The 15,529-nt window shown below is 44.5% G+C and overlaps 1 protein-coding gene across 1 annotated transcript in view; it reads right to left on the bottom strand.

The window, feature by feature from the left end:
• PFAS (phosphoribosylformylglycinamidine synthase) overlaps positions 1-15,529 on the bottom strand; it is a 257,939-nt gene that overhangs the window by 92,939 nt on the left and 149,471 nt on the right. Inside the window, exons 13-14 of the mRNA XM_085618581.1 lie at positions 13,914-14,070; positions 11,938-11,999 (exon numbers count right to left, since the gene is read on the bottom strand). Of these exons, the coding sequence (XP_085474707.1) occupies positions 11,938-11,999; positions 13,914-14,070 (219 nt within the window). The remainder of the gene's footprint in view (positions 1-11,937; positions 12,000-13,913; positions 14,071-15,529) is intronic.

Below are 15,529 nucleotides of genomic sequence, written 5' to 3'. Positions count from 1 at the left end.
GTAACTACTTACAGCATGCAAATACAAATAAGGCACATAAACACAGTCAAGAGGCCAGGACAAGAAACATATGAAAAATGGAACTGAACTACTGCTGTACACTTAGAAACCCCATCACTAAAGGGATAACAATCATTCTGAATTCGATACATGCTGAAAATCAATAAAAAGATGTGCATAATAAAAGGGATAACAATACACAGGAAAAGTTTAGAGTTGTGTAGGATGGTGCAATTATTGCACCAGGCAAAAAATGCAAGTAAACAAACAGGAATAGCCTGAAGGGAAGAAATGAAAATCATTTAAAGACATAAGAAGTATACATTCATAAAAAGTCACTGAAGTATTCACAAGAAAAGTGCTCAAACTATGCAACAACTAACAGTTATGTTGAGAAAATAAATGAGCAAATTCATTCAAGAAGGCTGGGACAAGTGGGAGACATAGTACTGTGAATACACAATTGGACATTATAAGGGCTTGTCATGAAATAAACTCTCAACTTTATGCTCCATCACATATACAGAGGCAAAACAATCTGCTTTATTTGTTATGCTTGGAACACAAAATGCATTGTACGTTTAACTGTACAGACTATAGATCAATTTTGCTATGTGCAGAGTGCGATAAGTGAATAATAAGGAAGATTGTGATACTGTCCTACCTCCTATTTTCTACCCCAAACCTAATCCTGGACGTAGTTACCACCCCACAAAATACAAAGGACAACTACACTCAAAGCATGCCCCACTTGCTGAGTGAGCATGCTACTGCGCTGAAACTCATGCTATATGCTGACTGACAGAGGTGGCAGTTAATCTAGAGTTCAGGGAATGGGCCTTTTCGCCCATCAGCTAATGACCCTCGCTTGTTAAACGTCTGTTTAGTCTCCATAACTGGTGTTCCTTACCTTCATCGTGTGTGGGATACGTATAAAGGGTGAGTGTATGTCGGGCTGTGGGAATAGAGGACATCTGGTTCTCATATTATGTGCCGAATAAGATGGTCGATTTGGATGCCAGTAAATGATGCACAAGATGGTGGCTCTTTGGAAGCTGGCTCTGTATATACTATACCAAAGTGAGGTATAGTGTGCACACAGTCCTGTGGAACCCCAAAGGTAGGGAGAGGTAAAGTTAGATAGCACCTCACTCTCTATTTGTGGTAGTGTGGGTGAGCAGTAAGGCTTTATCAGGGGTGGTGTTAAGCATTTGTTGTACACACTCAATTAGCAAATTATTGTCACACACTCAAAGTCTGAACTCGGACCAATATTGTTTGTAAAAAAATATTCTTTTAGTTATTTTATTTCCTAGAACCAAGCAAGCCTGGCACAGGTAAGTGATAAGTGCTTTGCAGTAATAATACAGTTTGTTAACAGTTTGTATTGCTGTTGTATATATACTTTTGATTTGATTACAGTAGAACTACTAGTAATGCAATGCTTTGAAAGATTGTACATATACGTTGTATTGGCTTTTTAGTAGCATGTCAAGTAGATTACTTTACAGATTACTTTTCTTACACAGTAAATGTATGTAAATGTATGTGTCTTGTAAAGCGCACTGCTGCCCTGAGGCGTCGTGGCGCTGTAGACCGCTGGGGAACCCGTCCTGGCTATCCCTGTGAGATGGTCCCTCCTGGGTATCTCCAAGGTGAAACCAGGCATCCCCGGCGAATGTGGGGGGCCGTTGTGGAGATGAGGCAAGCTAATGCCCAGAGTTGCCGAGTGTGTTCCTGGTTAGAGTAGGTACCGAGGCGAGAATTATCGAGTCCGTTTTGACCCTGGTCCACGACCCTGCCGCGTCGGGAATTGAACCCTGGTCCCTGGCCGATTCTCTGCTTGCGGATCTGCCGCCTCTAACCAGTGAGCCACACCTCTCCAGTGCAGTATACCTGGATACTGCACTGGGACATTTCCGGTATACCGGTAAGTAAAAGCTTTTTTGTTATTTGGTTACAGTTTTGAAGACTTTTATAGATTTTCCGACTCCTCACTGGGACTGGTGAGCCACTCGAACACGGGCCGTAGGCGACGGGAGCAGTGGTGGTTCCAAGCTTCTGGTTTCTTTGTCCTTAGCAGGCTCGGAGTCTTTCTTTGGTGTTTCTTCTGAACAGAGCTGCTGTTCACAGGAGATCTGGTCTTTGTTGAAGGCAGGCAGTCAGTCCTCCCAGGGGTTTTGGAGGTCGCTGGTTGCAGGACAAAACAATATTATTGGTGCAAGATCTCTTAAATCTGCAGACGAGCCGGTAGGGCTGGGGACAAGTCAGTTGTTCTCTGCAGTCTCCTCTGCTGGGCGTCTTTGTTAGTCCTTTTTCTTCTTAGTTTGCGGGAATCTGCTCTTTTGATTCAGGGCTGCCCCCTAAAAGCTGTATTTAGTGGGCTTTTAAGGGGTCTCGAGGTCAGTAGCCAATGGGCTACTGACCTTAGGGTGACTACACCCTTGGTGTGCTCATCCCACGTGGGGAAGTGAGCACAATTCCTAGTCCTGATTGAAGAGTGCCTGCCATCTGCAAGATGGCGGCCACTGAAGAGTGGGCTTCACCTCGCCTCCCCCACCGGTGGGGTTGGCAGAGGTGGGCACACCTTCTGGGCTGGCTAGTTTTTCCCACCAGTCTTCCCGCCGAAAAGGAGGGGAGACAGGAAAGGGGCCTGATAGCAAGAAAGACTGGGGGTTGCATTACAAAGGCTGCCAGGCATTTGAAGCTCCCCTGCCACAGATGTCTCTTCCTGGCTTGGGGAGGTGTGAACACCTACGCCCAAGAAAGGCTTTGTTTCTGGGCTCAAGGAGTAAAGGGTCCCACCCTAGGGGTTCCGAAACATGTCTTGTGGTGGCAGGCTGGTGTGTACGAGTCAGGGAACCCACAACAGGCTGGTCGTTTTTCAGGGGGCATCTCTAAGATGCCCTCTGAGTGCATATTTCTTTAAATCCCACACTGGCATCAGTGTGGGTTTAATGTGCTGAGATGTTGGATGCCAAACTTCTTAGTTTTCAGTGTAGCCATTACGGTGCTGTGGAATTTATAATGACAAGCTCCCAGCACCATATACTCTTAATGGCAGTACTGCACTTACAATGTATAAGAATGGACTTGGACACTGTAGGGGTACAGGGCTCATGCACCTGTACCCTCACCACTGGCATAGGGCACCCAGCTAGAGGGGTGACTGATCTATGCCAGGGCAGTGGGTTGTAGGCATGGCACACAGGGAGGTGTGCCATGCCGACTCTTCACTTTGTTCTGCGCCAAAACACGCAGCCTGCATTGGCAGTGTGCAGGTGTAAAGGAACAGGGCCTCTAAGGGTGGCACAATAAGTTCTGCAGCCATTAGAGGTCTTCCCTGGTGACAGTGCCCTGGGTACCTGTGGTACCATTTACCAGGGGCTGACCTGTGGCCAGAGATGCCAATTGGGTTAGTTTTGGGGAAAGAACACAGCCCAAGGGAACCTGATTGACAGGGAACCAGGGCATATCAAGTGAAAGTGCATCAGTAATCTGACAAAAAGTGTGTGTGGGTGGGGGAGGGGGGTTATTGCAACAGTACCCACTTTCCTACACTGATGATGCGTTTCTAATAGATAGAACTGGGGTGGCTCTACGATGCCTTATAGGGGCTTATGTGAGTTTTATGTAAACCCTGGATTTAAAGGTAAATGAGTCAAAATACTTTGTTATAATAACAGGGGTAGTACCCTTCACAAGAATTCCGTCTTTTTTTTTATAGGGACCTGAAAACTGGATGTGGTGGACACCTTTCCCTATTTAGGGGTATCATTTGACAAAAAACAATCCTGGTCAAATATTGTGGAAAATAGGGCCCTAGTAATGGAAAGAAGTATGGCAGCTATTTCTCGGTGTATTGAAAAATTGAGATCAAAACCAGTCCTGCCTCTAAAAAAGGTTTATAGCACAAATATCATTTACGGGACGACGTATAGGGCAGGGCTCTGGGGAATGGCCAAATAAAACCTCTTCAAAAGTTAGAGGATGGTTTCCTTAAGAGGGTCATGTCCCTCCCTGGTACCTGTTCAAATTAGGTCAGGCATCTAGAATTAGGTTTACCATATGTGACGGATAATATAAGGCTTGCCCCTCTCCTGCTTTGACACTCTATTTGGAGAAGGAACTTAGTTAATTTAATGCAAATTATAATTAAAACGTGCCTGTCCCTGGATAATGCATATAAAATCACATGGCTGCAGTACATAAGGCCCACTCTGACTTCATTAGCATTAGCTGATTTATTTACGAACCCTAGTGCAAGTACTAAATTTCAGAAATCGCGATTAAAGGCATTATTTCTATCCAAGGCCGAATATGAAATAAAGGAAGCTACGCGAAATCCTTCATAATGTTATTTCAAATGACCCTGCTTTTAATGGAAGGAGAGTACTCATACCTAGAAACATTAAGATATCCCCAACATAGATTTATCCTACTGAGGCTCCGAATTAACTTAATTCCCTTGATGCTGGGCTTCTCCGCGAAGAGGTATACTTTTAATGAACTGACAACCTGCCCATGCAATAATACCTCAAAAATGTTTACCTCCACTTAATTTTCTTCTGTGGCTTTTACAAGGAAAAAAGATCAAGATATATTTTACCCCTTTTGCGACGTTATCATTTTACTCAATGTCGCCCAGCTTTGTACTTCCTTAAGAAACTTACTGACCCATTTATCTTTTTTTTGTATACATTTTCTTATGGGCTTGTATGAGGAGGAAGAATTTGTTTATAGCGGAAAAGCCACAGACTCCACAAGAAGCTATTTGATCTGGATAGCATATGCACTTTATGAAGCCAATTAGAATAAAACTTTAAGGGGGAATCGTTATAAGTTTTTTCAAATTAATGTTTTATAAGGTATGGGTTTTTAAATGTGATAGCCGTATCATGTAAAATGCATTTTTAAGTTATTTTATGCTTTATACACTTCTGGGAAGATGCAAGGAGTTAGGAACGTAGAATTTGGCTACATAAATCAAACTATCCAATTGTCTACCTGGCGGTCCGGAGTAAAAATTTTAGCGCTTCTTGATAATGGCAGGCTTGAAGTCTTGCTAATATGGACTCCTTAATGCCATTTTCATGCTGTAATTTCTTATCAACGTTTTAGGTTTTGTAACTTTTAGTCTGTATTGTACTTGTATGAACTATGTTTTAATTGTAACAAATACATTTACTGATGAATGAAACCAGCAGACCACAGATGTATGCCCTTAATGTGTTCAAACTCCAGAGACAACTTAACGGATACTGTCATACAACTACATCGATGTCATTGAAAAAAGCCCAAACAGTTGGGTCCTAAATAGATTGTGCGATTCCAGTGACTTTGAACTCTGTCCACAATGGACAACAGTTGCAAGATGCTGTGGTCACCATTGACTTCATCACTAGATCTTTGAAGGAGCACCAATAACTTCTCTGGAGTTCAGTCCTTGTTTGGGTGGTGGGTATTTGGATGCATGGAGTTTCTGTGGGACACATTTTATTTTTCTTGTGTACTGAAAAGTCAGCAATAGAGACTTTAATCTGTTGAGAAACCTATTGTGGTACTCAAGGATTAATCAGTGCCAGATTTAGATTATTGGTTTATCTAATGTTAAGCCTCAAACAAAAAAGCAATAAAACTCCTTGGATTCTCCACCCCAAGAGAAAGATTGAGCAGATTAGTCAAAGCTCATCTTCAGTGTAGCATTTATTTATACCTCTGGGCAGGACCAGTGGAAGAATGTAGAAATCCGACTGGATTGTTTCCTGCATAATTATGGTTTTACCTCACTTGCCACCTATTCCATCATCTGCTAATCAGCAGATTTAAGTAAAATTAAAATTTGGTTTCCATCTCAAACGGAGCAAAAGTTACTAAAAGCCGTGACCCAATAGCCACTTTTTGTTTATCGGGACGTTGATCCCAGTCTTTATCTGCAGGGGCGATTCTCTGACATCTCAAGCATACAGGTGTATATTCACTTTGAGAGCAACCACTTGGAAGACAGTTTGCACTGCTGGTTTGTAACTTCGCTCAGTGTGTGTAAAGGACGGAGGCTCTTCACCCTTCAATGCTGGAGTTTGGCTATATGGTGCTAGCACACGCTGGAATTGTCGGCAACCTGTTGGCAAGACAGCGACAGGTTTTCTGGGAGGCTGACGTCTGCTGGATGTCATGACTCATGTGTCTGTATCTCCTGGTACGCCAGATGAAGGATGGCATAAACAGAGTAATACCGATCTGAGGTTTTCAGAGGATACGGACTGTGGAGGCCAGAAGGTTTGAGTGGAAAATATGGTTGGGTGTTTTCTAGTGGGAGCAGGACTCACCGTTGTCCATGAATAGTACTGCTCACACAGTGAAGGCACTCTAGAAACGTGAAGCACTGCTGATGTTGGAAAAGGATTCTAAAAGAGACAGACCTGAATGCTTTGCTCCTTTGGCATGCAAACAGAGTGGCTACTGAGGAAGCTGAAAAAAATTCAGCGACGGAAAAAGATCTTGCAGACGAAAATGAGGAAAGGAGGCTCTGTGAGAGAAACTAAAATGGAAAAAAAAAAGGGCAGGGTGATGGAATTGTACACTTCAGATGCCGCAGTGGACGTTAAATTGGGCTATATGAAGACTTGGGAGAACGGTACAGACTGGAGGCGCAAGGTTTGCAGGTCTTCACTTGTGGTGCGCCTGGAACAATGTTTCAACAGGACTGCCGACTTCAACTCTTGGATAACATGAAGAGGGCTGCAAATCTGCAGATGTAACAGTTCTCCACCTCCCTCTCCGATGGTGAAATCTCAATTGATATTGTGACTTTTTTTGCTCCTCGGCTGTCTTTGTCCGATCACTCCGATATAGGCATGGTGAAGAAAACAGTCATTAGAAGTCAGGAAGGAGTCAACTCAACTAAATATAAGTATTGTTCACTGCTGTGACCCTTGGCGATTCCAACCTGCTTTTCCCTTGGACTCCATAATAGAAGAGCTGCCAATTTAGAGCAGGCATTTACTGATTCTCCTTTACATTAGTCCTGGCACCCAACACAAGAGAAACGAGCTCTAAGACAATCAGAAAAATTCCTGGCCATGGGAGTGACTGCTTCGGTCTGAAGCCTAGTTATGCCAAGAGGGATGAATGGAACAAACAGTTTCTATTTACCAAGCCTGATGCGGCCCGATTGTACCCAGAGTCTCTCTTGGTGTGTTTAAAGGGGAGCAGGCAGGGTTAGAGCCCTGGATTTTAGCATGTTGTCAATGAGTGTTCTTCTGTTTTATGTTTTGAATTTCTCTCAGCCTCGTGTTGATAACCACATATTGTGGAACACAGACTTGGGGAACTGTATCTGTAGTTACTATTGGTCTGATACTGTGGTGCATTTTGCTTCCCTGAGTGCTCCAATGCTACCTTCCCATTTAATTCCTATCTCCTTCACTCCCCCCTCTTTCCTTTTTACTCTCCATATCTGCTCGAGGGTTCACTGGCATGCCATTCGTTTTTGGTAAGAGGAATGCTCAAATTCGAATCGGCTGAGGTTGTGTGGTTTTCAGTAAAGCTCTCCACTGCTCATGTGACTAGGTCTGTGTTATAGAAAGAATATAAATAAATGTGTGTGAGAAAGTGCTATCTTTCTGCATGGTATGCCCCCACTTTTTGCTGAATTGCTGAATGTACTTTGACTGAGTGTGCCCTGGACTCCTGCCAATCAGGTGCCCAGGGCCTATGTTCCTTCCCTAAAAACCTAAAACCCAAATTGGCAAACCCTGGCCACATGTCAGCCCCTGGTAAATGGTACCCTAGGTACCCAGGGCCTTGTGACCAGGGAAGGCCTCTAAGGGCTGCAGCACTCATTGTACCACCCTTAGAGGTCCTGTACCCTAACACACACACACACTGCCCTTGCAGGCTGAGTGTCTGGGTGCAGGACAAAACAAAGAGTCAACATGGCACACATCCCTGTGTGCCATGCCCACCACCTACACTGCCCTGGCATACATCAGCCACGCCTCTAGCTGGGTGCCCTATGCCAGTTGTGTGGGCACTGGAGCAGGAGCCCTGTGCCCCTACAGTACCCAGGTCCATTCCTGGTCACTGTAAGTGCAGTGCTGCCATTTAAGAGTACATGGTGCTGAAAGCTCGTCAAACATGAACTCCACAGCACCATAATGGCAACATTGAAGACTGAGAAGTTTGGTATCAAACTTCTCAGCACATTAAACCCGCACTGATGCCAGTGTGAGATGTAATGTACAAAGCACTACAGAGGGCATCTTAGAGATGCCCCCTGAAACCTAACCTACAATCCATGTCTGGTCTGAGAGGCGGCCTAGGCTGCCACACAGCAGACATGTTGCTGGACCCCTGGGTAGGAGAGCCCCTGCTCTCCTGGGCCTGCAGCAATGCACATCCTGGGCGAGGTGCTAGATCTCCTCCCCCAGAATGGGCAGGGGAAAGCTTCAAAGGCATGCCGCCTCTGTGAGCTTCCCCAGGCCACTGCAACCCCCCACTCTGGTGGGAAGCTTGGCCGGAAACCCCAGATAAGGACAGGGGATGTGCCAGCCTGCCAACCCCACCCCTCAGGTGGGGAGGCGAGGTGAAGCACATCTCCGGGCTCTCGCCATCTTGAAGATGGGAAGCCCTGCCCAATGAGGACTAGGCTACTGCCACCCTCCCACAGGAGAGAGGCAGGATAGGGAGTGTACCCACCCCAGGACAGGGATCCATTGGTCCCTGCCCTTCACCTACCTGTAAAGCCCCTAAATCTAGTATTTAGGGGCACCCTGAACCTTCCTTCCCCAGATTCCAGAATCCGAAATACAAAGAACAGCAAGAAGATAGAAGACCTGCCCTGCAGCTGCTAAGAAGAGGAAGACACCAACTGCTTTGGCCCCAGCCCTACCGGCCTGTCGACCCTCAAACCTGCTCCTGCTCCAACCCGGCATCTCTTGTGGCCAGCAACCTCACAAACCCCGGAGGACCTGGCTACCTTTTGGCTCTAAGCCCCTGGGACTCACATGAGTAGAGGCTCTACTCAAAATATACTTCTAATCCCTGGCATCAGCCCGGAACCGCAAACCCTTCACACTCTGCACCCGCAAAGCCTGGCCTGTGCCGGAGTGAACAAACACCACAAGGACGACCCCACGGCGACTGTGACCCCGAGTCCGGCACCCAAGGACTTCCCTCGACGCTCCTGAAGACGCCTGCAGCCTCAGAACCAGGTGCCCCCAAACCGCGATCAACAGAGGGTAAGATTTCCTGACACCAAAAGGCACCCCTGCCCCCGGCGCCACGCGGCCCCCTGTGCCCAATCCCGGGCTACCTACCTATCCTCCAACTACCCAACTTACCTCTCGAAGTGGTGGTGGCACCTGAAGAATCTTCGTCCCCGAGCTTGCAGTCTTTTTCTAAACCGGAGCTTTCCCATTGAAATCAATTGAGCGCCCGAAGGCTCAAAAGCACCCTGCACCCAGCCGCCCGAGTGGCCCTGGCAGTGTAACCTCTACACCGATCTACTTCCCCATTTGCCCTGAGCAAGTGACCATGAGCCCAGCTCCCACAGCCGCGTGGCCTGCTAGTCAGCAGCCACCAACCAAGGCCCCCCTACCGCTCATAGGATAACATTGGGCCTAACTCTCTCTGCACCCGGCTGCCCCTGTGCCGCTGAGGGTGAAACACCTGTACCTACCTGACACTGGGAGACCCCTGAGTCTATGCCCAGAACCTTAACTCTGCCAGTCGAGTACTTACCTTGAAACCGATAACTCAATTTTCTCTATAGGGTAACATTGACTGCTTTTTCCTGAAATTCCTTCTAAGTGTGAACTTTTCAAAATTTAAAACATTCACCAAAAATCAGCCGAGTAACGAAAACGAAAATACTCACCTGCTATTAGGTGAGCTCCCAGTGCTGGATCTCAGTGCCTAGCACTGACTCTGAAAAATACTTACAACTGTACTTACCAGTAACCCAATTTTCTCCCATAGGAAAACATTGACTGTTTTTCTGTGAAATTTCTTCTAAGTGTCAATTTCTGCAAACTTTAAATATTCTTTAAAAATCGTATAATTTCTGAAAACGTACTTACTTACCCGTTTTAGATAAAGGTCCCAGTAATGAGTCTAGGCACCCAGTACTGGATTACAAAAGTAACGAGAACATATTATACCTGCAACTTAAATTTTCTTCCATAGGAAACCATTGACTATTTTCTTTGAAATTTCTTGTCAACTTTTAAAATAGCAAAATATTACTTAAAAATCCTAGTAGTAACTAAGTCGACTTTTATCATTTGTTTCTAAGTACTGTCCCAGGACTGAATCTAGGATCCAGTCCTGGAATCCCAAAAGTAATCATGAAAGTAATCTATTGCAAATAACTTGAAACTTCCATTGAACTCAACGCATTATTGTGTTTAAAACTGTGTTGCCTATTGCAACAACTTGTAACTTTCTACAAAAGCCAATTGCCTATTGCAAAAGTATTTATATAAAGCATCTCATTCTGAGAAAGTATATTTGAATTCCTATTGCTGGTTCTAAAATAAAACAGACATATATTTTTTATATAAACCATTGGCCTAGAGTTCAGTTATTGAGTGTGTGAAATCATTTTGCTGACTGAGTGTGTACAACAAATGCTTTACACTGTCCTCGGATACTGCCTTACTGCTCGACCAAGCTACCACTTTAGAGAGTAAGGTTATATCTAACTTTAGCCTCTGCCAAACCTCTGGGGACTGTGGACTCTGTACACCCTGTACCTATTTGGGAACAGTATATACAGAGCCACTTTCTCACAGTGTGCAATTGTAAGCTTGTTTTCGGCACTGATCTCAGTGCAACATTGCATTGTACATATATATTTTACTCTGGAAATTACAATGGGTAGCATTAACAAGCTATTGTTACTATACTTCCAGGCCAAATAAAATTATTTGTTTGGGAAAAAAAGTCTAATACAAGATGCTTTGTATGACAAATCAACAAATAAACAGATGTGGAGCAATGGAACATAATTATTGGTCTAGTCTAGTCCAAACCTAGCTGGGAAGCAATGGAGCGGTGTCAGGGTTGGGATTAAGGAATTTGTAAAATAAATAACGTGTTGCTGTTAAGCTGAGCGGACTATGCAATGTTTCATTTATTAACAGCTTGATCACCTCCCGATATCCCTACAGAACTCACTGGAGACAAAATACATCCAAATTTCCATTATTGCCAAGATAAATGATGTCACCTAACATCTGTAGCATGCCACCTTGAGTGAGGTATAAGACAAAGGAAGAAAACCCAATTTAGAGAGGTCTAGGTGGTAACATTAAACTTTTTCCAAAACAAATACATTCGCCTCAATGCATTTTAACAGAACTTTCTTAGACAGGGCACTAGGTTTCACAGGAAAAGAATAAACTGACAAAAAGCATTGAAATACAACAGAACTCTCTAATGATCTCATTGGAAAGGGTGTGAATGGTGCTAGGAATATGCATTATAGAGAGAAACACAAAAAGACAAATGAATGGGCCAGGTGGCAATGGTTTGAAGGAAAGAGGCACCTGGAGCTTAACTGCCAGAAGCTGACCAGCAACAATAAAGCTAAAGACCCAGATTGGGCCTGGCCAGGAACCTTGGCCATGGCACAGAGGCTCAGTGCTGGGTCAAGTTGTGTGCATAGGGGCTCAGTGCTAGGGCTAGGTATTGAGGAAAACATGGCGTGCAAGGAATATTGGAGCAGACTAAATAGTGCACAGCAAAGACAGTGTATAAGGAGGGTGCAGAGAGGTCAAGCAAGGATGTCTCACTAGGGAAGCACCCAGGGGATGCAAGAGCTGAAGAGCAACCAGGGAGCCAAAAGAGCAAAATGTGTGCTGTGCTTATTGACAATGGAAACTGAGATAATAGTGACCATATCCATAGACAAATGAAGAAACACAAACAAACCTGGAACTTGCCAGCATGGATCACAGCTCCTGCAGGTTCACTCAATTCCTTTAACACATTTCCTGAAGGGAAAACAAAAATAGAGTCTAGTGAACGTCCAAAGTTCCAACTTGGCCTGTAGCATTCGTGTCTGCTTACACTTATAAAGCAACTTCAACTGCCTTGTTCATGCCATGCCCTCCTACCCCATGTCAGCTTTACGTTACTTCTCAGTATGCCTCTCAAATCCAGTAGCAACCAGCGAGGTGAGATACGGGGATGAGGTGGGGAAAGGGTAAAAACAACTATCTGCTCGCGCATCGCGCTCCTTGCTTCTCCAGGCAAGGCTACCAGAGTGCATTGGGGCAAAGCCTGACGCTACTTTTATGCTGCTGAAAGCAGTGTTACAATTGACCTGAGTGCCAATGATTTGCGCTCCCACAGACTGGGAGCCTGTGCCTGCTCTCTCCAACCCAGCAATGCAGCTGAGGTTGGAGAGAGCTTCACTGTGCATGTGGGTTTGGTCGGCATGAGACGGATGGCCAAACTCACATTCACAATTAAGGCAGTGCCCAACACTCCGCCTCCAGCCTATCACGGCCCTGACCCCTCCCCCAAGCCTCTGCTCTGGCAGAAAAATAAAACTATAATAAACAAGAGTTTATTTTCGTTTTATTTTTCATGTTTTCAGCTGCTGGCAGGTAGGGTGACGCTCCTCTGCCATAGCAGAAGAGCCGCAGCTGCTCAAATCACCTACCATGCCGCTTAGTGTAGCTGAATATTTATATAGGAATCCCAGGTGTAGAAAAACAACAAGAGAGAGAGGGCAAAGAGCCACTCTTAGTCCCCCTAGACTGTAACTATTAAACAGCGAAAGAGTGTATCACATAGGAAAAATTGAAAAAGCAAAAAATGTGTGACAAATCACTCAAATTTGATATAAGAACCCTCACTCACCAACCTGGTTGGTGACATGCTTCAATCATAGGGTTCCACCAGATATTCCTACTGCATCCCTGGTGTGCGACGACACTTAATTAAAGCGGAGCTGAATGTTGGTTGTATGCCTATCAAAAATTGTGTGATAAGTGCAAAGGTGAAGTTTAAAAAGTGCAAAAGGTTTTAACCAAAACAATTTTAATGGCGGAAAACCCAGCACTGAATAAAAACAGGTGAAATTGGATGTTCCTCACTGGTTTAAATTGACCAGATACATCCTACTCAATAACGGCCAACATGTTTCAGCTTCTGAACGTATTACTTGAAGCTTTCTTCAGGACCCAAAAACACCACGGCGGTATAAGCACGCTAAGGCTTACCCTAACCTGTGGTGCAATAAACCGAAGTAAATCACGGTTTTGTAGAGGCCTTCAAGCATTTCCCAAAAGCCATGAATGTGTGTAGACAAGAGTCACACCGCCCCTTAGGTACTGTTGGGTGGCGGGACTCAAAAATCAAAATTCAGCATGAATCAACCGCCAGCCGGACACCTACTCCGTCCCGGATCTGTTGGAAGAAAGCTTCAAGTAATGCGTTCAGAATTTAAACCAGTGAGGAACATCCAATTTCACCTGTTTTTATTCAGTGCTGGGTTTTCCGCCAATAAAATTGTTTTGGTTAAAATCTTTTGCACTTTTTAAATTTCACCTTTGCACTTATCACACAATTTTTGATAGGCATACAACCAACATTCAGCTCCGCTTTAATTAAGCGTCGTAGCACACCAGGGATGCAGTAGGCATCTCTGGTGGAACCCTATGATGAAGCATGTCACCAACCAGGTTGGTGAGTGAGGGTTCTTATATCAAATTTGAGTGATTTGTCACACATATTTTTTGCTTTTTCAATTTTTCCTATGTGATACACTCTTTCGTTGTTTAATAGTATATAGGAACCCCACCCTGGTTTCAAGCTGTGCCTTCCTTAATTAAGGCCTTTGGCTAGCCCTCTCCCCAAACCCTTCATTGCTCATCAAATGCCCCCATAAGGTTCTTTACCATTGCCTCCAGCCCCCTGGTCATGGATACTACAGATAGGGTTCATGTTCTGGCGTTCCACACATGCCCGGATTGCTCGATTCATCTTCTGCTCCATTTCAGCATCACCTCGCTGCACAGCTCCAAAGTCCAGTTCACTGGCATTATCTCCCTGCACCTGCAGCAGGGAGCATCACAGATCAAAAGGCTTTAGTATCACTTGCACATTCCATGTTGAAGAATCATGCGTTGAAAACACCTAACCATTAGAACTACCCAATCCCCTTATGTAGGTGGTATAGGATTGTTTAATTCAGGATACCAGGATGTGAATTCAGTGTTACAGGTAAATAACTTATGGATTTGCAGCACAGTTCTTTTATAGCATTATCAATACCGAGGGGAGCAATTAAAGCTTATCCTAAAAGGTATGCTTTTAAGGCTGGGTGCCACTTTAGCACTATAAGCCTGAAAACACATCTAATGAATTAATTGCAGAACTCTGTGTCAACATTATGTAAATTTCGTGAAGAGGGACAAAGGTGCATTTTGTTAAAGCATCCTACAATTCCACTTAGTAATTACTGAATTTGTACATTGCTATACTGTAACAAACATGTGTACCCTGCAGAAAAGAAACAGTAGTTTTGTCAATCTGAAATCGTGTGTGCTTCATGTGGAAAGTTCGGAAAGATGTTCTGGTGGCAATATAAATACAATAAGGAAAGTGAGTGACATCGAAGTGGACAAAAATGTTGAGCGTCTGAGTAATAGAAAAAGCCATAATTTCACTATCAAAAGGAAGCAATTCCTACCACGAAAGCAGGACAAGTTGGGCGAAACCTATAGTTACTGATTAAGGAAATTCTACAAAATAGCACTTGCCACATCAGTCCTTGAACTGAGCTTCTATTTAGGGACAGCTTTTAAAGCCCAGCCCTTTCAAGAAAGCATGCAGTACTCCCCATCTGAGTACCAAAGTAGGGTCACGAGGTCTACAAAACACAAAGCATATTATTTTCTTGACGGCAGACATGAAAGTAGACTGAACCAAATTCAAGTAAAGGAAACACTATTTATTTAAGGGCTTTGTAGCCTGCTACACTTCGCCTTCAGATCACCAAAGATCGGCTGGGTGCACACTGGCAGAAAGGTTTGTCAGTATTTCACAGCCTTAATGGAGGTGAGGCATGCACACCTATATGGTACTCTTTAGTCACTACCTTAGTCATCCAGTCATTTCAGATAAACTGCAGCGTAAACAGTTCAGTCTTCAGGAGAATGATGAGGGTTCAGCTCTCCTGCTGGAACTGAAGTCATGTAGCAGACTGTACCCACTGCCAAACATAGGTTTGTTGTCTGAAGACTCACTGATGGATCAGCTGCAAGTTCACTCAACAATGACTACTCGGAGGAGCATATTTGGGAGCGGGGATCAATCTGCATTTACCTAGGTCGGCTGTGCCACAATGGATGATGCAAAGCGATTTCAATTTCATCATTTTCTCCACTGGAAGCCAGTGGACACCTCATAAATGTAGGCATGTTCTGAGAGGGTGGCTATGTAGCCTTTCCAATTTGTTGAAAAAGCTGGAACAACAAGACTCCAGTTAACAAAGCTTTTGGAAGAATTAGGA

Source organism: Triturus cristatus, chromosome 7 (genome assembly GCF_964204655.1).
Source record: "Triturus cristatus chromosome 7, aTriCri1.1, whole genome shotgun sequence".
Lineage (NCBI taxonomy): Eukaryota > Metazoa > Chordata > Amphibia > Caudata > Salamandridae > Triturus > Triturus cristatus.
This window is presented reverse-complemented; position numbering and strand designations above follow the sequence as displayed.